The 25,774-nt window shown below is 37.5% G+C and overlaps 1 protein-coding gene across 1 annotated transcript; it reads left to right on the forward strand.

Annotated features, from left to right (window-relative positions):
- NPHP3 (nephrocystin 3) lies at positions 1 to 24,596 on the forward strand. The gene is made up of 27 exons (XM_023919848.2): positions 1 to 582; positions 1,179 to 1,304; positions 2,552 to 2,702; positions 3,469 to 3,621; positions 4,955 to 5,088; positions 5,349 to 5,509; positions 6,900 to 7,047; positions 7,592 to 7,666; positions 8,152 to 8,331; positions 9,698 to 9,801; positions 10,466 to 10,580; positions 11,624 to 11,767; positions 12,309 to 12,406; positions 12,886 to 12,988; positions 13,604 to 13,686; positions 14,703 to 14,841; positions 15,668 to 15,832; positions 16,295 to 16,392; positions 17,232 to 17,354; positions 17,690 to 17,879; positions 18,022 to 18,263; positions 18,661 to 18,736; positions 19,873 to 20,000; positions 21,635 to 21,875; positions 22,896 to 23,021; positions 23,345 to 23,460; positions 23,619 to 24,596. The coding sequence occupies exons 1-27, from the start codon at positions 229 to 231 to the stop codon at positions 23,797 to 23,799; spliced, it is 3,954 nt and encodes a 1,317-aa protein (XP_023775616.2). The 5' UTR covers positions 1 to 228; the 3' UTR covers positions 23,800 to 24,596.
- Positions 24,597 to 25,774: the final 1,178 nt, after the last annotated feature.

Genomic DNA, 25,774 nt, shown 5'->3' on the forward strand with positions numbered 1-25,774 from the left:
GCGGGACGGGGCGGGAGCGGCGGAGAGAGGGAGGGAGGGAGAGAGTCGGCCCGGGGGCAGCTTCCTCCCGCTCTCCCTTCCTCGTCCGGTGGCCGCAAGGAGCGGACCATGGCCCGCAGCCGCCGCCGGGAAGGCTCCGCTCCGGGCACGGCCCCGCCGCCAGGTCCCGCCGTGGTCACCGGGCCCTGGGCTCGGGGTTAGAGCCTCGCCCGGGGCGGACGCGGGGCCATGGGCACGGCGTCGTCGCTGGTGAGCCCGGCGGGCGCGGTCGGGGAGGTGATCGAGGACACGTACGGCGGCGGCGGCGGCGAGGCCTGCGAGATCCCGGTGGAGGTGAAGCCCAAGGCGCGGCTGCTGCGGGGCTCCCTGCGGCGCGTCGGCGGCTCCCGGCCCGGCGGCCTCATCGGGGCCAGCTTCAAGTCGACGGCCTCGGTGCAGGAGCTGGAGTGCGTGGCCGAGTACGAGCGCCTGAGGAAGGAGTACGAGATCTTCCGCGTCAGCAAGAACAACGAGGTGGCCTCCATGGTGAAGAAGGAGGCCAAGCTGGACAGGGAGAACAAGCGGCTGCGCGCCGAGCTGCAGGTAGAGCCCGCTGCCCCGCGGGTGAGGGCACTGAGCAGCAAAGCTGAGGCTGCCTCGTCCCGCTTCTGGGGAAAGCTGTGGCAGGGAGGTGACGGGTGCGAGGGAAGGCAAGGTGCTGGGCAAGGTGCTGGGGAAATGGTGCCCCGCTGCTCTCCTGCTGAGCCATGGGGATGCTGTCAAAGTGCGGGATGGGGACCGCACCCTGCGCTGCTCTGGCGACCGATGACAGGGAATAGCCTGAAGCTGTGCCAGGGGAGGCTTAGGCAGGATATTAGAAAAAGCTTCCAGACCCAGAGGGTCTGGGACACTGGAATAAGCACCCCGGGGAAGTGGTCTCAGCAGAAGGCTCGCAGAGTCCAAGAAGTGTTTCGACAATGACATGGTGTGACTATTGGAGTGTCCTGTGCAGGGCCGGAGTTGGACTCGATGGCCCTTGTGGTTGCCTTCCAACTCAGAATATTCTCTGATTCTGGTCGCCCTACAGTAAGGAGAGATGTAGGGTGCTGAGATAATACTGTTGTCAGGCCTGAAAAGTAATCTAAAACCTCTTACCGTCAACAAAACTCTGAAAAAAATTAAATATGAAATGTTTCCAGGCACTTCAGAAAACATACCAGAAAATACTGAGAGAGAAAGAAAGTGCATTAGAAGCTAAATACCAAGCCATGGAGAGAGCTGCTACTTTTGAACATGATCGAGACAAGGTCAAAAGGCAATTCAAGGTACGGTTTGACTTTCTATTCATCGGAAAATGACCAAAAGAGATGGATGTCACTTGTTCACATTCCGTAAATGAACCTTTCTCCAATAGCTTTCATGAGGGCCTGTCCTTAAAGACACCTTAGAGTGTCATAGCTGTAGCTGCCTATTTCCATTAAAATAATCCTACTGAAACCTCTCTGTAAGACTAACATGAAAAAAATATGAAATAACTTTATTAATATTAAAAAGAGAATATAAGGTGATATATCATCAGCTAAATTCCTGCATTGAATTTGAACACAGGAGTATATTCATATTGGAAAGTGACAAGCAAACATGAGCTGAAAATTGACACATGCTTAAGGAATGTATAAACACAGAGTTCTATTATTTCTGAATAAATTTTATATATTGCATTGTAAGGTGTAACACTTCTAGCTTACATTTTTTGAAAAGTGTGTATTGGTGCATCTCTTTTGACTTCAAAAATACGATAGTAAGTTAAAGACGGTTTTGCAGTCTATGGAGGGATGACTTGAAAGGCCAGGCATGTTTCTGCTTTTCCTTTGCTGCAGATGATACTTTTGCCACCCAAAACAGGGAAGTAGGTTCTAGTTTTTCACTATTTTCAAGATTCTTCATGTCCTTAATTTTAGTTGTCTGTAGTTACATGTAGTTTGTGTTTAGAAGATATATAAAAAGAAGATTATTTCTGACCTTATTTGAGAAATGAGACATGAAGACTATTTCATTTCTTTGAATTTAAAACTAGATTAGTGGTTTTTTTCCCACATGATGATAGTAAGTTACAAACAGGACAGCTAGAGATGCTTGATCAATTTCTGTCATAGAAAATTTACATTCCTGCAACAATAAAATGTAAATACAAGACTATATGTAATTGTAAAGATATACATGGAAGAATCTAAGGAAACCTTTGAAAAAATTGTTACATATAGCAATTTTAGAAGACAATAAAGTTTAAAGAGTAAAAAGAGTTGTTTTAATTTTTAAGAAAAATACTAATGCAGGCTTCTTTCAGAACGATATGCTAAAGTTTATAATGGTAAAATTTTAAAAATAGATATTTTTTAACAATGGTGTCCTGCTCATTTCTGATTCACAGTGGCTTCAGGTTCATATTTTCATGTCTTTGCCTGGTAAATGAATGCTAGAAGCTTACTTTTTAAATTGAAAGTAGATAACATGAGCTCAGGAACAGATACTGAATTTTAAAAGATTTTTTTTTTCTCCTTCCTGCTGATAGATTTTTAGAGAAACTAAAGAAAATGAGATTCAAGACTTACTGAGGGCCAAACGAGAGCTCGAAGCAAAACTCCAAAGACTCCAGGCCCAGGGAATCCAAGTGTTTGATCCTGAAGAGTCTGATTCTGATGATAACTGTACAGATGTTACAGGTGAGAATTTCATCCCCAACGCTTTGTGCTGGAACATGACTAAAGTCTCCAAATAATAAAGCAGAAGAAAGATAGTTATGTTGTTTTGAAAAAAAAAAAAAAAAGTTTTATTAATCCAGATGAAAAGCAATTTAAAGTAGTTTGAAGGGTAAAAGCAACCAACCTTGCAAACTTGGTTTAGATTGTGGGAACTTCACATTTCTGGTGTTACAAATGGATAAATGAAGACACAGAGTACTGTCTAGACACAGTTATTTGAACACTTTTTAAAAATTTTTCATTAACTATTCTGAGCTTTCTAGTCTTTTCTGAGTTTTCTTATTGTCGATCTAAGAGATGATGCTCCAGTGTATCCAAAAATCACATCTGAAACATGAGGAAGTTTTAGATAGACACTTTGGATGGTGACATATGCCAGTGTCAGCTGCTGTGTGTTCCAGAACAGCAGAGTTAGATCTTTAACAAAGAAGAAGTAGGTACAAAACCTTGTATATGCTGTATGGTGAATTTAATAACATGGAAAGGGTTCAGATAAGTATGTGAGCTATCTATGTAATAGCAAATATTAGGAAATATCCTCAGCCTTTGGTGTCATGGATTCTCATTAACTTTGGACAACTGTTTAGAAAACTGCTGAAGGAGGAAGAATTATGTTCAGTGGCATGTGGCTGTAGGTTTCAGCTGGAGTATTTAGGACTGATAATTACCTTGTGAAGTGACAATGAAGAGTGAAGAGGGTTTTTTTGGTTTTTTTTCCAATTCTTAGCTACTGGGGCACAATCTGAATACTGGAATGGAGGAGTGCTGGGAAGTGAGCCATCCATGGGTAGTATGATGCAACTTCAGCAGTCTTTCAGAGGGCCTGAATTTGCTCATAGCTCTATAGATGTCGAGGGACCATTTGCAAACATAAACAGAGGTAAGTAATGGCAATTTATTTTGCTGGGATTGTAGGTGTCTATGGAATTTTTCCAACTATGCTTAAGTAACCGTTCCTTCTTAGATCCTTTTCTGTCCACTCTTGGGTAATTTAGCTAAAGGGTTTTTTGGAATTCTTTGTAAAAATAAACAGAAATGTAGCTAAATTATGGTCAATATATGTGGTGACTGTGGTATGTGCAGCAGTGATCTTAGCAAACAGCAGTTACCAGTGCTTTGTTGTATGTTCCTTATGTTGACAATGGAAGATAGTGGCTTCTTCTTTCAATATCTGCTGGTGTTCTTTTTTTCCATTTGTATTCAGATTCCCTACTTCCTGAATATGAGCATCATATTTGTATTAGAATAAATTATACCTCTGTTTTATTCATTGATTTTGCATGGGTTTTGACTCTGCCTAGGGGGCCACTTATGGAAATCTGATTGCAAGACCAGGATGTACGTGTTGTTATGTAAATCAGTGCTTGATTTTTTCTTGTCAATAATTACTGCTTTTGAACTTTGTTTCCCAAGTGGCCTCTTATAAATTGGCTTCTGATACTCTGGTTTCCTTCACTGTTGTCCTGGCTCTGGAACCTCTCCTGCATATAGCTGAGTTTTCTGTCAGTTTCTCCCTTTTCAGTTCAATCCTTCAGGCTCTGTCTAATTTAGAAGTCTGTGCCTGCAAAGTGGGAGGGGTGGGTCATCCCTGTGATGGCCCCAGCTTCATATACTAAGCCTTTAATCAACCTATGTGGTCCTGAGAAGAGAACCTATTTCTATCTTGAAAGAATGACCATCCACAAGAAGTCTAAGAAAGTTTTAAAACTTAAAAGTCTCTGCTTCTGTAGGGAATAAACATACAATGCTACAGAAAGCAAAGGAATTTTTCTTCAGAAGTGGAAGTTCCCACAGTGTTTTGCTGTGTTTTTTATTCATATAGTCTAATTGAAATACATGTAGATCTGAAGGAAAAAAAAAGTGTTTGGTTATGAATGAATATATTACTCCTATATATTATTACTTATTTTACAACTGTCAGCTTGATTTCGTGGAAACATTTCATCAATCCTTTTTAAAGGAAATATCATTGTGGTGATAACATAAATATATTTAACACTTTTATTTTGCCACATTATCAAATTGTGTGACATTATCAAATGGTATGAGTTCTTAAAATTTGTAAAATTTAAATAATCAAGTAAAAACACTACTACTATTTTGAATAAAATGTAGTATTCATGATGTTAAGAGGTTATGACTTACCTCTTATGCAGTGTAATGACATGTGAAGATCTCTAAGACTTCATTGTGGGTTTTTTTTCCATTGGCAGATGATTGGGATGCTGCTGTTGCCAGTTTATTGCAAGTTACTCCTCTGTTTTCCCACTCTCTGTGGAGTAACACAGTAAGATGTTATATTATCAGTACTGATGAGACTCAGCCAGAAGTGACTATATTCATTAGAGTGAGTACCTCATAAACCTATGCTCACTTGTATGCTATCTTGTTTGAATGTGATGCTGGTTCAGAAGTTTGTCTAATACTTCTTAGTATGTAAAGACTACATGTACTAACATGTAGTCTGATTTCAGTGAAATCAGTGAAAGTATTGTCAAGGGCTTCAGGGGAGCACACTGCTTAGAGAAAAGAAACAGATTTGTTTGGTAGGTCCTTAGTGCTACGCATGTTTAGTAATAAAGCACTGTTGCTCACATTTGCTTTCAGAACTACTCTCCAAAACTTCAGAGAGTCTGTGAAACAATGGGGTACTTCTTTCAAGTTGTTAATTTTCCAACAGAGAATGAAAGGCCCCTTCAGGATGTAAGAAGATGGGAAATTGAAAAAAGTTCATTAGTCATTTTGCTCCTGCATTTAACTTTGCCAAGGTGAGTATTTTCCAGGCTGGTGAAACAAATGGCAGCTGGTAATTTATGCAGAAGGCATAGCTTATTAAAATGTATGGGATGCTTTGCTCAGTATGTTTCCTAAGCTAGTAACTTCAGAGTGATACTCCTTCAAACTTTAGGTTTGCTAGAGCAGACACTTAAAAGAATATATCAGCTTTGTACCATTTTCTTTTTCTTGTAGCTACAAATTCTCTTAAAATACAGCCTGAACGGTATCTTAATAACATGCAGAAATGTTCTGTTTTTCAAGAGCAGCTCTCTGTTGTTCATGTGGCTGTGTCTTAGGAATTCAAGATGGCTGATGTGCATGTTCTCAGTGTTTTTCATTTGCTTATCTAGCCTTACACCTGTCTGTAGTATTTGGGATTTATTCTATCGCATGTTAGCTCCTGGTTTTGGCTGTCTTTCAGACTAATTTCATGGCTCTCCCGTGTGTTACCTTATGCTAGCTTTTGACAGTTTAGATTTACTGAAGTCATGATGTTTCATAACAAATAGTGATGGAATGTGGTCTGTTTGTTCAGTGAGTAATTTCTTAACCTTCTAGAAGAAGCATGATTCACTAAAGAAAATACACCAAAGGAGAGATACTTTTTGAATTGTGTTGGGAATGTTACTGTTACGCCTTATATGCTGTTGCCAATAACCCAGTTTTACATATTTGGAGCACAAATATGTAAGAACAAAATATGCAGGGGAAAAAGAACCCATAAATATTAATTTCGAGAATTTTTCTTAGAAAAACTCTAATGAAAATTGTAGTGCTTGTGTAAAGATGGTAATATTTGAGCAATCCTGTCTGCTATTGTTAGCATCCCCAAGCAGTATAGTTCCTTCTGTGGAAGAGCAATGGATATCCATGAATATCATACACATCTATAAATGCAAAGTGGTTTTGAATTTGAAGGTGTCAGATTCTCCTTTTTACATACTATAAATTGAAAGACTGTTCCCCAAGACATCTGGCAGATACTAAAGGACGCTTCCTAAAGTGATCAAAGATAGAGCAGAACCTTCAGATAACTGATAGCAAAGCATATATATGATGCTTATTAATCATATGTGAAACCAGGTTCTTTCCATGAAAGGCAATTACCTTTCATTCTGCATATTGATATGGCAGGAAAAACAACTTCAAATTTACAAATCAATAATCATAAAAAATTAATAAATTGTTTTACTGGTTTTAGTACAGGTAGCATAAATCTCTCTCAGCTTTTACTTGCTTCAGAATTTTTCTCAAATTCTCTGTTGAAGTATTTGATTGCTTTTTGCTATAAATAGTGAAACCCATCTTTGGAGCTTGTGTTGATTGAACTGTTTACTACAGCAGTGTAATATAGCACAAGAATGCTGATTTCCAATCTAGTTGTTTGTTGGAGGACTGTGAAGAAGCCTTCTTGAAAAATCCAGAAGAAAAACCACGGTTAATTTACCACAGAAGGGAGGATGGCAGAGTCAGTTCAGTCTCAGTGCAACAGTTAATTGAGCAAATTTCTTGCATGAACAAAGCAAAGGTATGGCATTTAAAAATTGCTATAAACAACACTGCATGCTAATAGTCCCAGATTTTAGAAGAAATTGCATTGCACTCATTGCTCTGGCTGCTCATTCTGTGAGCAGATCGATGAAGCTGAAATTTATGAATGTTATGAAATTTTCATTAGCAGGGGAGAAAAAAAAGCCACATCACTTTCACTGAAAAAAAAATGTCTGTGCTATAAGGTTAGAATTTCTTACCTGTATTTAGGCATTTAAATGGCAAAGTTGTTTATCTGAGGTCCCTCTGAAGCCACTGATGGAAATGAAATGTAACTCTAGAGAGATTCCTTCTGCCTAAAAATTGATCCATTATGATTTATTTTCCTCTACAGAAACAACGGCTGAGAACAGCTGAAACGAGATGCCTGACTTTTAAAGTTCTTGGGCAAAGTGAATCTTGCCTAAGGAAGGCAACAGAATGGAATTTAAATGTGTTCCAGAATGTTTTTATTGAAAGCCCTAAATACTATTCTCAGTTGGATTCAGAGTTGTGTCATGCTTTGCCATTTACTTTTTCAGATGATTGACCATGTCGGAGGTGTGGAGGAAGGAGCATATGAAATCTATAATTGCGTGGAAAAAATTATTAAACAGGTAAAGTAAATGATGCATTTTAGTTTTTTCGGTCTATGCTGATTTATGATCTTAAATGATGTCAGTGTAATTACTATGTGGTACTTAGATGTGATTTGAAGTATTCCTCTGTTTTATCATTAATATCTGGCAAGCAAGGAGATGTGCAAGTGGAAAATAAAACCCCAAACTGAGCAGTGCTTTTGTGGACAGAAGCACAGGACCACGGGAGAGGGTTCTATTTATGAGCCTAAATTAGCTTTTAATTTCTCTTTATCCATATCATAGATATATCCTTTCCTTATTCTTGTGGTGAGTTGTTTCCACTATGAGATATTAAAAATCAGTGTTCACTTTCATTTAATTGCTTATTTATTTATTTTCTCTGCTACCCTGCGAGGAAATGAGCATATTGGTGTTAGTAGATCCACACTCGTAATGAGACTAACAGCAAATGTACTTGCACTAGAGTTGCAGTTTTCTCCATGTAATTTCTTTTTACTTAGGATATATTGGGGTGTGAAATCACAGACCTAGAAGGCAAGGATTTGGGTAGTAAGGAAGACCCCACTGCTCCTGAGGAAGAAGTTTTTGGTGATGTTTTGTGGGATGCACACGATGAACAAGAACAGATGGAAGCTTTTCAACAGGCCTCTAATTCAACATGTGAGCTGGGCTTTGAGAAAGTGAGTACATTATAAAGGTATATAGATGAAGAGAAAGTCATCACTCATTTCTATCCCTTGTTGGGCAAGATGCGCTTCAACAGAAGAAGCTGTGTCTGAGAGCATCCTTAAGGCTATCACTCCTTACACTGGAAGGAGCCATATGTCAGATATAGATGACATATTTCTTTTCTGGGAGAGATGCCAGTTGTGTTGTTGAATGACATTGATGAAGAAGTAGCTGTTGTGTCTGCACTGGAGAAAAACCCTATAACAGTGTGCCAGAAGCAGAGCATCCTCTTAGACGTTGGTCATCAATAGAAAACACTTTGAGTATCTATCTTTTCTTCTTTTTTTTTTCTTTTTTATTTCTCTTTTATTTTTCCCCAAGGAAATCCAATCTCTTTCTTGACACCTGGAGTTAGGTCTTTAGGAGATGGTTAATGAAAAGATTTCATCTTATCATGCAGCCATAAAAGAAGAACAAAGGAAACTTTATAGTGGAAAGCTGCTGAATAGCTCAGTACTTACTCATTACTGGAAATAATTTTTTAAAAACATTTCAATTTGGGAGTATCAGGAACAGTTATATGTTGGGAAGATATAAAGATTGTAGGAAGATTGACATTAAAGTCAAGAATGTGGTACAGTGTTTTATTTGGGCAATGTAATGTAAGCGTGCAGTTTCTGTTACTGTTTTTAAATTCACAGTAGCCCTATTTTACTGGCACAATATATTCTTTTACTTCACCACTTCTATACTGGTAATGGTTTGGAGGATTGTACCATCTTTACTACATTCTAAAGCAATCATAATATAGCATTAAAGAAAAGATACCAATGTATGTCTAAATGCACCTCTTATTTTGAAGACAAAATATTTCTTCCAAGCAGATGAAGGGTGTTTTGCTTTGGTTTATTTTGTCATCTGCTGCAACATTTTTGGACATTGATATACTGAAAAAAGCCTTCTTTTGTATGCTTTTGTATGCTCAAAATAGTCATTCATGGCAGATGCCAGCTTCTTCCTGGCAACCATATCCAATGCAGTGGAGTAGTTTGGGGAAAGGAGGGGCAAGGAAGCCCAAACAAACACAGAGCACAGTTGCTTCACTATTACACTAATTCAGTTTATTTGTACTGAAGAATCCATTTTATATAAATTTTTGAATAAAGTGTTAATTAATTTTACACTTTTTTAAAAAGAGGTAATAAATTACTTGGTTTAAATGTTTCCTTACAACATCTATTTACACCTGTACTGTATTGCATTTCACTCCTTTATAAATTGGTACATGCATTTTGAATCTAAATGGTTTACAATACCATGTACTATATTTTTTCCTTAAACACTGGAATATTTATAATGATTGCTTCTTTTTTATAGTATTTTGAACGTCTGAATGACCTAGTAGCAGCACCAGCACCAATTCCACCATTGCTTGTATCAGGAGGACCAGGCTCTGGGAAATCTCTCCTTCTGTCAAAATGGTACTGTAAATTGTTTTGGTTTTTTTATATGAATGAAATTTAAGAAAAATGTTTCCATTACTTTTCAAACATTGTGTCAGTAAGAGGTAAAACGGGGGCATTTAGAAAGTGCTGAAGTTAATGAAGCCTTCTGGAAAGATTTGTTGTATTTGAGTAGCTAATTTCATCTGGACTGCCTTTAACAGCTCCCTGCCTCCAGCTGCAACACCTTATGATAAGGCATCGCTTACTGCGTTTGCACAGCATTACAAATAGTTCAATAGTGTTGTCCTTCTCTGATACACAAGAAGGCTCTGAAATAAAGAAAGAATTGTCATAATTTATCATAGACCATAGAATTTTATGGTCACTTGTACGCTATGACAGAATTTGCCATCATAAAAATAAATTGATCGTGTTATTGCTTTTTAAAAGCTTAGTGGCACATGACTATTCAGTGCCAGAAAGGGCACTTGCTAATTGCTGTCAGTAATGATGAGAGCAAAAGTGGAATCTGACATTAAAAGTTCAGTTATAGCTCAGGAAATGTCTATCCTGTTTTGTAAGATAAACATGGAGCATGTGTAGCTCTATCTCCTTTGGCAAAACTGATGCTTTTTGTTTGAGATCTATTTGGAAAATTTTGGTCTGTTGAATCTTTTTTTTTCTTCTCTTCTTTCATTAGGATTCAATTACAGCAGAAGCATTCACCAAACACTCTAATTCTTTACCACTTTGTTGGGAGGTCCATGTCTACTAGTTCAGAATCTGCATTAATAATTAAGCGCCTTACTCTAAAGGTAATGCTGTATTGTATGCCCTGTATTGCATCTTTCTTTGTCTGTGTGTGTGTGTGTCCGTGTGTGCAAAGATAACATTTTCTACAAATTTTTAGCATCTGTGAAAAGTAATACAAATGTAGGAGAAAAATATTCAGGTTTGGATTGGCCAGGACTCTGGGCAGCCTGGTCTGGTTGAAGATGTCCCAGCTCACTGCAGGGAGTTTGACTAGGTGGCCTTTAAAGCTTCTTCCAATCCAAACTCTTCTGTGACTCTATGATATGTAAGGCGTTATAGAATGAGGGGAGTCTGATCCTGTGTAGCTCAATTAAATAGCATCTCTGGGATATTCATAACAGATCAGCATTAGCATTTATGTTTCCAGTGACCTATTTCCAGTGACTTATAAAACCATATAAACTCCTTCCAAAATTCCCTGCCATCTGACCAATGGGAAAGGCAGGTGGTACCTCTTGGGTCTATACTTAGAAACCTGAGGTTGTATTGGCCACTTGACACCATCTTGTTTCTAGACCAGGCTCACTCCTATATTAATTCATTTTTAATTGTGTGCTAAATACATGGGAAATAAGAAGGATAGTTTTTGTGCCAGGGTCTGAACTTGCTTTTTCCACCACAGAGTGGTACTAAGGGCCTTACAGTACTAAAACCTGTAGAAAAATGAATTCAGTTTTGCTATCCTTGCAATTTTCTCATCTATCCTAAATGTTTGCCTGTTTAATCTGTGCAACTTCAATTCCTTTAAGTCTCCATATTTCTTGTCTATTTTGTAAAGGTTATCTCTAGAATTTAAACACTGAGTTCAAGAGACATGCTTTGTTCTGCATATGTCAGCTCTCTGCATATGCTAGAAGGAAAGAACTCTGTGTGACCTTGACTAGGAAAATTGCACCCAAATCACACAGAGTTTTTTTTTGGGGGGGAGGGTGAGGTAGGGGGAGAGAATTGGGGTTTTTTTCTCTTTTGTGTCTGTAGGACTTCTTTCAACTATCCTAGCTGATTTTTAAGGTAGAATTTCTTGTACATGTTTATAATTCTGCAGCTTATGCAACACTCTTGGTTAGTATCACCTCTGACTTTCGATCCAGCTAAACTTCTGGAAGAGTTTCCCCATTGGCTGGAAAAACTTTCTGCACGCCATCAAGGCAGCATTATTATAATTATTGACTCTATTGACCAAATACAGGTATGTTTTAAAAATCTTTGCCATTTGTCAGTCTAAGGGGAATCTTGACTATTGTGATAGGTTCAGCCATAGCTTTATAACAGAAAAATTGCTGTTTGCTTTGCTCTGAAGAGAAAATACAGAAAATAGTTTTGTAAAAAGTGCAGCTGAGTTATTTTTGTAGATACATTATTTGGAGGTTGTTTTGGTTTTTCTTCTTTTAAATTTTATCTTTACGCCTTAATTTCTGGGCACTCTGGTTACATTACTTATCCAAAGATTCAAGGCTGTGAGCTGATTTATTGGGCATGTAAATGGCCTGGTTTTTATGAGGTGAACATTTCAACAATAGTATTCTATCTGCTTTATTTAGTGTACAGTTGTGCTGATACATATAAATGGGTCATTTAGTACTGTCTAGAGGACCAGACCATGAAACATTTTAAAGGACACTGGAGAATTTAAGACTCCATTCATTAGGTTGCACAGTTAATGAAACATAGAAACTTCTGGCATTGTTTTAAACTACCTCTGTGCTAAGAAATTAAAATTTGTTTTTAAGCAAGCTGAGAAGCATATGAAGTGGTTGATAGATCCACTGCCAGTGAACGTGAGAGTGATTGTATCAGTGAACGTAGAAACATGTCCGCAGGCGTGGAGGTATGTTATATTTCTGTGATGTGTCAAAGTATCCTGGCTTAGAATTATTATTTTAAATTGCAGTTACTCATTGAAGAGCAGACAGATTTGTCAAGACATGGAGATTTAATAGGATAAGATCTTGCAACCTATGAGGAAAATGAAAGCTTCTCTATTGTAGCTACAATGACAGATTTTAGCTGTTGGAAAACCAGATTTTTGTTTTACTGTGATGGCTCTATCCACGTGACTGTATGAAAGATGATATTAAATGCAGTCAGATTCACATCAAGAACTGCAGTACCATCATGTAGATTCAGGACAAGGCTAAAAGTGGAAATTTTACTTCAGATTATTAGAATTTCATAGTAGCAGGGAACAGCTTCAATTACTGCTTTGATATAAATCTTTAAAAAGCCCTGGAACTCTGATGTCTTTTCTTTTCCTTTTTTGTGCTGTTTAATAAGGTTCAGATATGACTTTGTTCTCTCTTAACAAAGGTTATGGCCCACTCTTCATCTTGATCCACTGAATTCCAATGATGTTAAATCTCTCATTAGTGCAGAATGTAACTCAGCAAATGTTAAATTGACTAAAGAGCAGGTATGTCTGTTGCAGTTTTTCTAAAATACATTACTCTAGTATAACTTCTAATGAAAACATGGAAAAATGAAATAAGCCCAGCTGCCAAAATAAAGAATTATATTTAGCTAACTAAATATGATTGCTCAAGATAGCATAAAGTTTGAGTATTTTTTCCCCATGGCTTATAGCACTGAAACACATATGGAACAACATAAATTTTTAACAGAAAAACTGTGCAGTTGCACATACTGCTGTAAATGTGTTATTTTATTTTAGAATAACAGATTTAATTATGTTTTAATTAATTTTTGTTGCATAATACTGTAACAATGATTGACAGAGTGGGAAAAACAGTATTTTACCTTTGCCCTTGAGACTAATTCTGTAAGGTAATCTTCATGTTGAGATAATATTAGATCCTAACTCTTCATCTTAAATTCGGATAGAATTTTCACTCATATGCTCCTATAGCTGGAAATGTGTAGTATTTCGTGCACTACTTACTATGTTATAGTCTTCAGATGATACAGATAGAAGAATATCTAGAACTTTTGTTTTCTTATAAAACAGTGAACATTTTATTTGTATGGTTAGTTTTATTTCAGCTCACAGATTTTATTTAAAATGTTGTAGGAGAAGAAGCTTGAGAGACATTGTCGTTCTGCCACAACTTGCAATGCTTTGTATGTCACTCTCTTGGGCAAAATCATTGCTTGGTAAGCTGAGGTGTTTTGCAAATGACTATGGTCATCGCTAGATTAGAAGAATTCAAGTAGGTTAGCCTTTCAAAATACTTTCATTTAACATACAATGAATCTTTTTAAGAAAAAACAATGAAGAAGTTTTGCTCTTCACTGACTCTGCAACAGGAACAGAAATCAGAGTGTATGGTCACCAGTTTGATACTAAGGGAACCCAAATAGTTGCATCTATTTGTTTTCAGCTCTTCAATTCCTGTTTTGTTTTAATTTGTTCTTCTATATGGGTGTATCAGTTGCTTCAGTGATTTTTAAAGGTATTTGGAGAATGTTGGTATTGTGTTGTTAAACAGTTAAATTCAGGTGTGTTGTATTTACTGATGTACCAGAGAGTTTGCCCCATAGATTTTTAAGGCTACAAGGAAGTTAAACAACTGTTTAGTTTAACATCCTGCATATGGTCCTTAGCCTTGTAATTCCTGCTGTGGAGAAAATTAATCTTCCCTGTTGTGCAAGAGAATACCTAATAAGTGCATTGGCTTCTTATTAACCTAGACTTCATCTTGTTGAGAAAGATGCATTTTTAGTTAAGAGAGTCCCAGAAGATGAGACACTAATTGGTAATTTACTCCGGGTGACTGATTTCATTATTTTTGTTCACGTTTTATGTTCTAGAAGACTTAATTGCTCCTGAAAACATGCTTTGTAAATGCATTAAATGAAATAGCAGCATGTGGTTTTATCTTTACCCTTCCTGATGTTCTTACTTGTACTCCTGCTGGAGAAAATAACACTGCAGTGTAGGTTTTTTAATAAAACTGTTGCAGCTATTTCGAAAAATCAGACAATATGACAGAAGTTGTCTTGGAAGAAATTACCTCTTCTTTGTTTAAATCACACCAGGTGCTGTGCACCTTTTGAACCCAGTAGGAATTCAGAGAATATTTGAGATAGAGCTCTTCTGTAGTTTCAAAACACTCTTACTCAGCCAGATTTAATATGCTAAACCTTACCCTTTTTGTCCTTCTGCTCAGTGTTGGAAATACAGGAGATATTGATGAGATTCTTCAGCAGTGTTGCCAGTGTCAAGACACAGTGTCACTGTACAGGCTTGTTCTGAGATCAATTCAGGAATCATTGCAGAGTGATAAAGAGAAAGGTCTTTTGAGAGAGGTAAGCAGAGAATGCATCACTATTTCTACAGGTAATGAATACTCTTCCCTGTAAAGACTTTTCCTTAACTCAAAAGTAAATACAAATTTTTATTAGTTCATATGTATGATTCTGAGATTATTGTATATTGTTAGTATAAAAGGGACAACTTAATTAATGTAATTACATCTGTTGCATAACTATAGAATGTATGACTGCTTTGTGTTAAATATCAACTGAGCTATGGTCTCACAGAATAAAGCAGGGCTTTTTCACTATATGATGCAGAATTAGCACTTCTTTGCTGATCACTGCCATAATCTAGGGATTAACTACATTGGACATAGTAAACGCAATCAAAACATGGTGTCTTGTGAATACAAGCATTGCTTATTACATTTCTCACTCCTCTTCCTATGTTTGCAGGATTTTCCTCTTGTGCAAAACATTTTATAATTAGGACACAAAAACGTTTTTTAATTAGGACACAATACTCCCACTTGCTACTTCTTTGATTCTGGCAGCAAAAGATTCTCAGCATATTTTATCTAGATGAAAGTTCCTTGTGATAATGGAGTTACTCTCTCCCAGTGTTCTAGAGGAAAATTTGAAGAGCCATTAGTTTGTCCCAGCGTGTCCTATTTAGTGCTTTATCTATTAGAATATTAAACCATTAATACTAAGGCCTCTTCTTTGAGAAGAGAGAAAGGGCTTGTATAGGCAGGGTTTTTTCCTTTGGCTATAAAATTATCACAGTGATAAAAAGTATTTTTCTTGAGATTTCAGTGTAACTAAGCTCTCCAGGAAATATTGCTAACTGTGAAATCATGTTTTCTTCTTCATGCAGATACTGTGTGTCATTGGTGTCAGCCACAATGGGGTGAGTGAGTCAGAGCTGATGGAGCTTTATCCTGAGCTGACTTCTGCAGTGCTGGCCTCACTCCTTCACAGCCTGCACAAAATGCGTCTGCTGACATATGGCTGTGGTTTGCTGAAGTTCCAGCACCTCCAGGTAGAGTTTGTAGTTTTAAGCATGTGCAAGTGAAACTCCCACCCCTAACTCAAATCCCTGTTTTTTAGCTAAGATCTGTTGTTAGCTAGGTAGGCCTACAAAATGTTGATGTTTGCTCATCCATTCTCCTTAAAACATCTGGTCTGATTTAGAAACACTTTGAAAACTACCAGAGCTGCGATAAACTAGTATTGCTGAAAATCTGGCCTTTCAAACCTTCAAAAATTACTAATCTATTAATGGTTAACTCCATATATCCTTGAAAACATTGGTTTCCCAAAAAAACCACAAAGAATCAAAAGTGAAAGGAATATTGCCTCAATAACCAGAGCTGTGGTCTAATATAAGACAATTTGTTTGTAGTACCTTTGTCATTGAAAGATTTTCAGTTCTACAAGAGATGTGTATCATCAGCACTTAAATTAAATGCTTTCTCTTTCTTTTAATTATACTCTCTTTTAGGCTTGGGAGATGGTAAAACTAGAGTATATGGAAGCAGGTGAAAATGTTATTTCTGCCTATAGACAAAAACTAGTGGAGTATTTCACCATGCAGTTAAGGTAGGTCAGAATTCTTTAAGATGTGCTAAATTGCAGATTGCATGCCTCATAGATATTTGTGTTTTCTTCTTATGCCTTCTTTGAGTTTAGTAAATTATTATGGCAAAATAATTACGCAAAATTGTCAGTTTATAAGTTCATTTATTGATATGTTGTTTTTTAATCTTGAAAGAGAATGAGGTTTTTGAAGGGGAATGGGCATATGATAAAGTGATAGTGGGGAAATGTAGGGCATGAATTTGTACCATATCACTTATTTTGTGGTCTCCAGTCCCCCTTGGATTTCTAACTCCCAGTAAATTCTACAAAATTTGAGCTTGCTTTGGACTTGAAGCAAAAAACCACTTGTGTTCAGCAAAAAATTAGCACATAGATAAGAGAAGGACCAGTAGGACAGCTGAACATCTACAGGTTCATATCCAGCTTGAAAACTGATTTGCATTTACATCCTGAGTTACTGTGTCCCAGCTGTGGGCTGCTGTTTATTGCTCCTCCAAGCATCCACTGTTGGGTAGCAGTAAGCCAAGAGGGACACAGTGTGCCAGACAAAGGAGGCACAAAGGGACAGTGGGCTGCTGCAGGGCTGCAATTCCTGCTGGAAGGCACAGATTAGTCCATATGAGATGGGAAGCAACTTCCTGTGGAGTGCCTGGGGGTTCCAGTGCCTTCTGAGGTGATATTAAAATTAACAATAACAAAATTGAGTACATAGGTCTTACAGTAATCTGTCTGTTCAGATATTCAGGTATGGAAATTGTATGCTTGCCTGGTTTTTACATCAAACTGACAAGATGTTAGGCCTGTCAGAGTTTTCATTTTCATTGTTTTTCTTTCAATAGTCAAGACCGAGTGACTTGGAGAAGTGCAGATGAACTTCCCTGGCTCTTCCAACAGCAGGGTGATAAGCAAAAGCTACACAAGTGTCTTTTGAATCTCTTTGTGTCCCAAAACCTTTACAAAAGGTACAAAGGTAGCAACTGCTTTGGCCATTATAAACATTTCATAGTAATTTTTTGTCAATATAAATCAGAAAGTGACAGATTCAGATACTTAAATAGTAGAGGCTGAAGTGCTAAATGCTGTTTCCATATAAATAATGTATTTTTTCTATTCTGTTACACCCTGGGGGGTGGTAATGGAATAAATATTGCTGTTGAATACTGTTAGTCTCCATGGATTGTCCCTGTAGATGCTGTAGCATAACAACATTTGTGCATGTAGGCCTTTTATTTCCTAAGCTAGCATCGGTATGAATAGAGGGGTATCAGAGATAAGATTCTTTTCCTTGTTAAAACAGGGGACATTTTGCAGAATTGCTGAGTTACTGGCAGCTGGTTGGGAAAGATAAGAGCTCTATGGCAGCTGAGTATTTTGACTCTCTGAAAGAATATGAAAAAAGCAGTGAGGGAGAGGAAAGTATGATCTGCCTGTCTGATCTTTATGAGACCCTGGGACGTTTTCTTAAGGACCTAGGTCTGCTCAGTCAGGTAAGTACATTTAGAGATTGTTGTAACAGCAAAAAGGCAAATGAAGCAGAGCTCAGTGTGTGCTTTCTATGGCAGCAGTTAAGTTATTGCAGCATAGAGAATGCTGCCTGCTGTCCTCACGCTCTGGACTTGGCTGTTACAGGCTGTAGCTCCTCTGCAGCGCTCTCTGGAGATTCGAGAGACCGCGCTGGATCCAGACCACCCGAGGGTGGCACAGTCACTCCACCAGCTGGCAGGAGTGTATGTTCAATGGAAGAAGTTTGGAAATGCTGAACAGCTGTATAAGCAGGCACTGGAAATCTCTGAAAACGCCTATGGAGCTGAACACCCTCGGGTGGCTCGTGAGCTTGATGCACTTGCAACCCTGTACCAAAAACAGAACAAGTAAGCTTAATTACACTGCTGGTTTTGTTTTGTGGAGGAAGTACAAAAAAAAAAAAAATAGCAGCAAAGGTTTTCTTTCTGAAGCCAGAATTTTAATTTGGTTCTTTTTTTTTGAGTTTGATATGTTCAAGTTCACCCAAGAGCATCCCCTCTCTATTCTTGTAGCAGGTCACATAGGAGGGGCCAACTTTTCTGCATAGTTTAACAAAAAACTTGTATAGATAAAGGAGGAACATTGTCTGGCCCTTAGGATTCTGTTAATTTTTTATTTGAAAATGTGTGGTGATTTTCAAAAATCTTAAATTTCTAAATCTGTGCACTTAACTTGGAATTTTTCCAGCACATTTATTGATGCTACATTTGACATTCTTCTAACACTATGAATGACTGCTTTCAGATATGAACAAGCTGAGCAGCTGAGGAAAAAGTCCTTCAAAATACGCCAAAAAGCAGCAAGGCAGAAGGGCAGTCTGGTAAGGAAGTGCTTGATATTTAAAAAGAGGTGTAGGGCATGTTGCAGCTGTGCTAAACAGATGATAAATTGTGTCTGCAGAGCTGACAATGCTGCAGGGCTTTTAAAAATTGTGGGCATAGGTAGTGAAGCACCTTAGCAGCAGCTTTGGTAACTGCCCTTTCAACTCTGCTGGAAGTGGAGATGTATCAGTGCAACTGGAATGGAGGTGATGGAAATGGAAAAGAAAGAATTAGGTATAAACATTTCAGAAGTGCAGAATTACAGGTGTTATGATTGTGTGTCAAAGTGACAATGGAAAAAGGTGTTCTCCAGAATAGGCCTCTCCTGAAGCCTTTATCCTAATAGTGAACACAGTGCTTCTTGCAATGGAAAATCCCAGTAAAAGTATAGGTAACATACAGAGTTTTTCTGTGTTTTCTTCTCTGTTGTTTTTCAACTGCAGGGTTTCCCTTGTCATTTTTGAGCTAAGGGTTTATCATGTGATGCCTGTACTGTAAAAACTCCAGAGCTCAAGTTGTAGCTCTAATGAAAGTAGTAAAAAACCATAAATATGTTGCTATTTCCACAGTGATTAAATAAGAATAAATTTGGTTCATGAAGATTTGGTCTATTTCTGTAATGAGTTCTGCTGCAAAAATATTTTTATCAAGACTGCAAAGATCAAAAATAGAGTGTGTAAAAACAACTGCACTTTTATTTATTTTGCTTGTAAGAATTAGCTTGTCTGCCCATTTTAAAAGATTGATGTGAAGCCTTGAGTAATATTTTATATGTGTATATATATATGGTGTTTAGGACAGGAGATTATATTAAGTTTTGAGTATATAAACTTAAGAATTTGATCTGAATTGGTTATTTGAACTGTGGATTTTAAGAAAATTAGCATGTCTGATACAGGGAGAGCAGTGTGACAGCACAGTAACTTGAATTGCCTGGAAATTTTCACCAAAATTTCACATTTTTGATGCAATTTGCTGATAGATTGTAAGTAAGCATTTGCCACGTGGCTCAAAAATAGAACTTGAGGATTATTGTGCACCTTTGGCACCAAATTAAGTATTTTGTTTTTCTGTCTCTAGTGTTAAACTTTAAAATTACTGGTGACTGGCTTACATTTTCTTCTTTTTGCTGTAGTGTGGCTTTGCTCTCCTGCGTCAAAGAGCCCTGCAACTGGAGGAGCTCACGTTAGGCAAGGATACACCAGATAATGCTCGAACCCTCAATGAGCTTGGAGTCCTCTACTACCTGCAGAATAATCTTGAGTGAGTTGTACTGATTGTGGCACATGCACTGAATGTTCTCAGATGTCTGAATGGAGGAAGAGCATGGAGATCTACGCTAAATGTAGACACATGATCGAATGCTTCTGGTTGTACTGCCCCTTATTCAAAATCCTACTGGGTTTTGTTCACTGTGAAATTCACTCCTATTTTTTTATTTGGTGCTGTTGGTATGTGAGTATTAAACAAGTCAGTGCACTTCCTGCATTCAGAATTGATATTCCACAATTAATAGCCTTTGTTGCAAATACCGGTTCCCTCTCAAAACTTCTGCATCCTCTACTCAGCTGCAGTATTTTGTGACTCTCCTTTGCCGTGTTCATCTTTGAACAGCAGGATTGTTGTTTTTCTATGACAGTATTTCAAGAAGTCATGACCTAAATATTCATTGTGCTTGTAATCCCTCTGCTTTTACCCTGAGGTCCTGTTAAAAGCCAGAAAGGGCCAGAACAGCACAAAGGTTTCTAAAAGAGACAGAGATAAGCAGGGGTGTTGAAGAAGGGGAATAAAAGGTACAAGATAGTTCTGATGGTATGTTTAGCCACTCTTCACATCAACTTTAGCTGACAGAGGAATCTAAACTGTGTGTTGTGAGGGAATTGTAAAGTCACCTAAATCCCACTCTACTGAACTGAATCTTTTCATAGAAGAACAAAAGTGCCCAGCAAAAAAGCACAGAGGGAGTTGTGGAAGTATTTTTGTTACCATTCTTCCTGTACATGATCTTTAAGGCACCTGTAGCTTTTGAGTTATTACAGAAGTATGTAATTATTTAGGATCTGCATACAGAATCATCTCTGCAATGAAGGAATTGATCGTTAACAGTTTTTGGGCATGTGGGGTTTTCATCAGTTTACTCCGATGAAGTGACTAATTATAGAGAAGCAATATTTTATCCAATCTCATACAAGATTGTGTAATATTCCATGTCATTCATACATAGTTCCTGTTAACATGCAACCTTCAAGAATAGCTGTATCTCCACTATTACATAGGTGAGAAAAGCTATAAACTTTGCTCTAGTGGAGGTTTAAGGAACTTTTAAAAATGGATATCCCTGCTCTGAACCAGCAAGGCCAAGACTTCATGTAGTTAAAATCAAATCAGTGGCAGATGGATATATGTGAGTTAATGAATAATTATTTGTCATACATCATCCTCCAGGCCTTGCATAGAGTGAATACCTTTTGACACTTGTCTAAGAGCTCTAGAATTGAACCTAGAGTTCAGTATATAAATGGTCTTTTTTTTTCTATAATGTAAAAATGAATTTTTCTGATTTATTAAGCTGACCTCTTGAGAATAGCATGAGTGGATTTGTGTGGATGTCAGGATGAGGAGCTGCCTAGTAATAATGGATACTGTCAGTTTTATGGGGGGATCACCTGTAGTTTTGATAGGGGAGCTGCTGTAAAGCTGTAATGAAATAGCAGCACCCTACTGTAGTGAGGTTAAAAGTGCCCTTTGCTCCAGTGGTGACATTACACAGAGTCTTTTCTACTTTGTCAGTTCTAAACAGATTTTACTATTGAGTTTCCAAGGCTGAATTTGTTGTTTCTAACAGGCACTTCAGCCTATAGAGATTTAAAATATTGATGAGCAAATATGTTGTGTAGGACAGCAGAGCTTTTCCTGAAGCGCTCCTTGGAAATGCGAGAGCGAGTCCTGGGATCCAACCACCCAGACTGCGCGCAGTCTTTGAACAACCTGGCAGCCTTGTACAATGAGAAGAAGCACTATGACAAGGCTGAGGAGCTCTATGAGAAAGCTTTGGACATCAGGAGGAGAGCCTTGGCTCCAGATCATCCCTCCTTGGCTTATACTGTGAAACACCTGGCAGTGCTGTACAAAAAGATGGTGAGCTCAAGGCTATTACCTCTTCTGATCGCCTAGACTAACTGTAATGTCTTTGTATTAATGGAAAAAATCATGTTTTAGGGGGTAGGAATAGTTCTTTTTATACAACAACCTTGAATTTACAGTCAGCTTAAGGGTAATTTGAAGGCTTATGAGGGAGAGAGTATTTCACAAATAAACTTTCTGACCGAGCCACCTTCAGTTTATGTTGACTCAGTGAAAGATGAGTATTACTCCCATGCAAAATGCACTGTGAGGAGTAAAATTAACCAGAGTATAAACGTCTCCATTTCATAATTTCAAAATGGGTTATGAATATTTGTGTTTGTAGATGATTGTTCTAACCATTTGCTATTATTAGTGTAATAGTGATGTACTCTTTCCAACTGTTGAACCAAGATCAAGTTCAGTGAATTGTAAGAATTTTATCTATTTTCTATTTTCACATTTTACTGTACTTCAAAGAGAAAAAAGACCTTCAAGATAATCTCTTGGATCAAATTTGCTCATGTTTTTGCTAAATAGTTGCTACTTGCTATTGTGTGCATTAAATGGTTTTGGGTCACGATATTTTCTGCTCACTTTAGCTCCTAATTTTCATGCTGCTAGAAGCTGAAAAACCACTCAACATTTGCATCAAAAACCTCTTTGCTAGTTTAAAGGAGCACAAATTAGAAGTCAGTGGAAACAATTATTTAGATAAAAGTACAACTGAAATTCTTTTTTTTCAGCCTTCTCAATGAGACACTTGTGGGGAAAAAATAAATTAAGAAAGGAAGAAATAGACCTAGCTGAGAAACACCTTAACTGGGAGTTGAATATGCCCAGTATTTTGGAAAATTAGGTTCTAATAAATATTCACAATAAATTATCTGTGCAGCATATACATATTATTTAGCAAAGTTATCCCCTTATTCTAGAAACAATTAGATCTTCTCCAAGGCTTTTGTTTAAAATAGATTTTGCTGTTACCATCTTGATACAAGAGTACTGAATCTTTTTTTTTCCTGTTATTTCTAGGGAAAGCTTGACAAGGCTGTTCCTCTGTATGAGCTAGCAGTTGAAATTCGACAGAAGTCATTTGGCCCAAAACACCCAAGTGTAGCAACTGCTCTAGTAAACCTGGCTGTCCTTTACTGTCAGATGGTAAGTTTCTCAAGTCTAACATTTGTTTTTCCTGTCTTAGGCTTTTTTATGACTTGTACCTAAATGAAACAAAAGAAGCTTGACCGTATTGAAAAGGGAAATTCCTTATAGTACTTGCAAATTCTTGGGTTCCATTTTAAGTATAGAAAGCATATTTGGCAAAGAAAATGTGTTTCAAGGAAATGTAATTGCTGTGACTGGTAGGCAACACATTGCATCTAGGATGTATTGATACTGTGTTGGCAAAAAAAGAAAAGCCAATGTAATTCACATCTGTAACAAAGATACTCGTTTGTAACAAAGAAACTTTCTGCTACCCAAAGAAAAAGCAAATTGAAGCTTTGCCTCTCTATGAACGCGCACTGAAGATTTACGAAGACAGCTTTGGCCAAATGCATCCTCGCGTGGGGGAAACACTGAAAAACTTGGCTGTGCTAAGGTAAGATTAAATGCTTCAACCCAATAAATGCAAATTACTGCGTGAAACAAAACATCTGGGCTTGTGTACTTTCTAGGAAAATAGAGAGTTTTAAGTACATTGATAGTATGGTGTATATTTCAATTCAAAATGAAACTTTGTTTTGCTCTTTTCCAAAGCTATGAAAGGGGAGACTTCGAGAAGGCAGCTGAACTTTACAAGAGAGCTATGGAAATAAAAGAAGCAGAAACTTTGTTGATAGGTGGAAAAGCAACTTCTCGACACTCATCAAGTGGAGACACATTCAGCTTAAAAAGTGCATTATCACCAAACGCTTTCCCAGAACATGGACAAAGGTGATATAAACCTGCTCCAAGAAAAGGAAGTCTCTATTGATATTTTCAAGTAGACAGAAAATTACTGCAACAAATCCATTTTTCCAAGGATTATGTTCTAGGACTCACACCTGTCTTCATGAATGACATGGAAACAAATGTTTCAGCTTGAAATCCTTCTGCCTTAACTTTGCAGACTGTATGGTACGAAGTGAGCTTCTTTCATTGTATGTGGGTACACACCTTAGTTACTAGCTCAAGTTGTAGCTAACACCAAAAATATGGACATGATGCCTCTTAGTCTAAGTGCCAGGATTATACCAAATTGTATAAACACTGAGGAGTAGTTCTTATTTCTGTGTTGTAATGGCATGGCTTAGAGGATTTGTGTATTTTTCTATCATCAATCCTTCCTGCCTTTTTACAAGCCTTTAAAGTTGTTTCTGAAGAAAATGGTCATTTTGAAAAAACTGAAAATACTGTTTAACCTGAAGTTTTACCTGCAGCGTTATTTAAGCTGTAGGCAAACTTTGATTCAGGGGACTTGTGGAAAATTAATTGGTTTCCTTGGGAAGGTAAGGTATCTAAATATATCATCTACAGTTAAAGCTGTTGTAAGATTCCACTCTGTTCAATAAAAATACTTCCAACGAGCAATCAGAATGAAGATGATCATGGCCAGATTTCCTGTTCTTAAACCTTTAGCAATACTTCTGCTATTTAATCTTATTTAATCCCTTAAAATACAAGAATGTTTGTATTGGCTAGGAAAATCTAGTGATGCAAAATAGTTTGCCATCTGATAAAGAAATGTTAATCAAATCTACCTGTCTGTTGTATTTCTTAACACAGGAGTCATCTGAAAGAACCAGTCTGAGTTCTGTTCTCAGTCCATAAGTACATGCATCAATTTAAATACATACTAAAAAAAGACTTTTTATAAAAACCAGAACCTAAATGGAAAATTAATTGAAACCCTACTATATTTCAGAGGCAAATGAAGATTAATTTGATGCAGTTTCAAAAATGCAAATGGTCTTCACTTCAAACGAGTACTTACCTTCCACAGTGTTTTTTCTCTTTTAGAGCAGAATTAAATATTACTCATTTCAGACCTAATTCTGATTAGGAGGAATTTAGTATTTTGGTAATTAAGGAACTTGGCAAAAGAAGAGGTATATAAAACTGACAGCACAAATATACAACTCAAATTTTATTTTTAAGATAAGGGTGTAGTTGAAAACAAAAACAGCTCTTGAGGTTGTTATGACAGAGCACTAAGAGTTGACATTTTGTAATAGCTCTCTGGATATTCTCCTCTTATTCAGAAAATGGGTTTGTGAGCAAAGCAGAGTGGTAAAACCCTTATTTCAGCCACCTTGAAAAGTTTTGAAAATGGGAAGGTTCTTTGCAGGATTGTCACCAACTAAGAAGAGGGGCAAAAGGAAAAACAGACAAACATAAAAAAAAAAAAACTTCAAACAGAACTAACCTAAACACCCCCATCCTCCAAAACCTCAACCTACTCAACTTGTGTGTTCATGTTGCCTGATGTTCTTAGACCTGGTAATTCCTCTAAAGAATTACCAGATGTGTGGTCTAGCTTGTTATGACTGTTCTGATTTTAACAGTGGTGCATCTTCCTCTCCTAAAGTTTCCCCTACTGTGCCTAGTTTAAATAAGAAGTTACTTTCTAGATCCTTAATGTTACTGTACTGTTACAATTCTTCCATTGAACAGAATATTCTCTTCTTTCCACCGACCATTGACCAGTTGGAGCTTCTCTCCAACTTCCTCATAGCCCTGCAGGGCTGGTTTTGGAATAAGAAAAAAATTAAAATAAAAAATTGGTCCCTAAAAAGTAGCAGACCCCAACCATCCATCATCCTTTAGCAAAGAGGGTGAGGAATCCACGTGCCTACCATGTGAACCCAAAGAAAGCTTACAAAACAGCTTCCATGGAGCTGTGCCTCATGGACAGCAAGGAAAAACCATCTGTA

Source organism: Cyanistes caeruleus, chromosome 1, assembly GCF_971803275.1.
Source record: "Cyanistes caeruleus chromosome 1, bCyaCae1.hap1.1, whole genome shotgun sequence".
Taxonomy (NCBI): Eukaryota; Metazoa; Chordata; class Aves; order Passeriformes; family Paridae; genus Cyanistes; species Cyanistes caeruleus.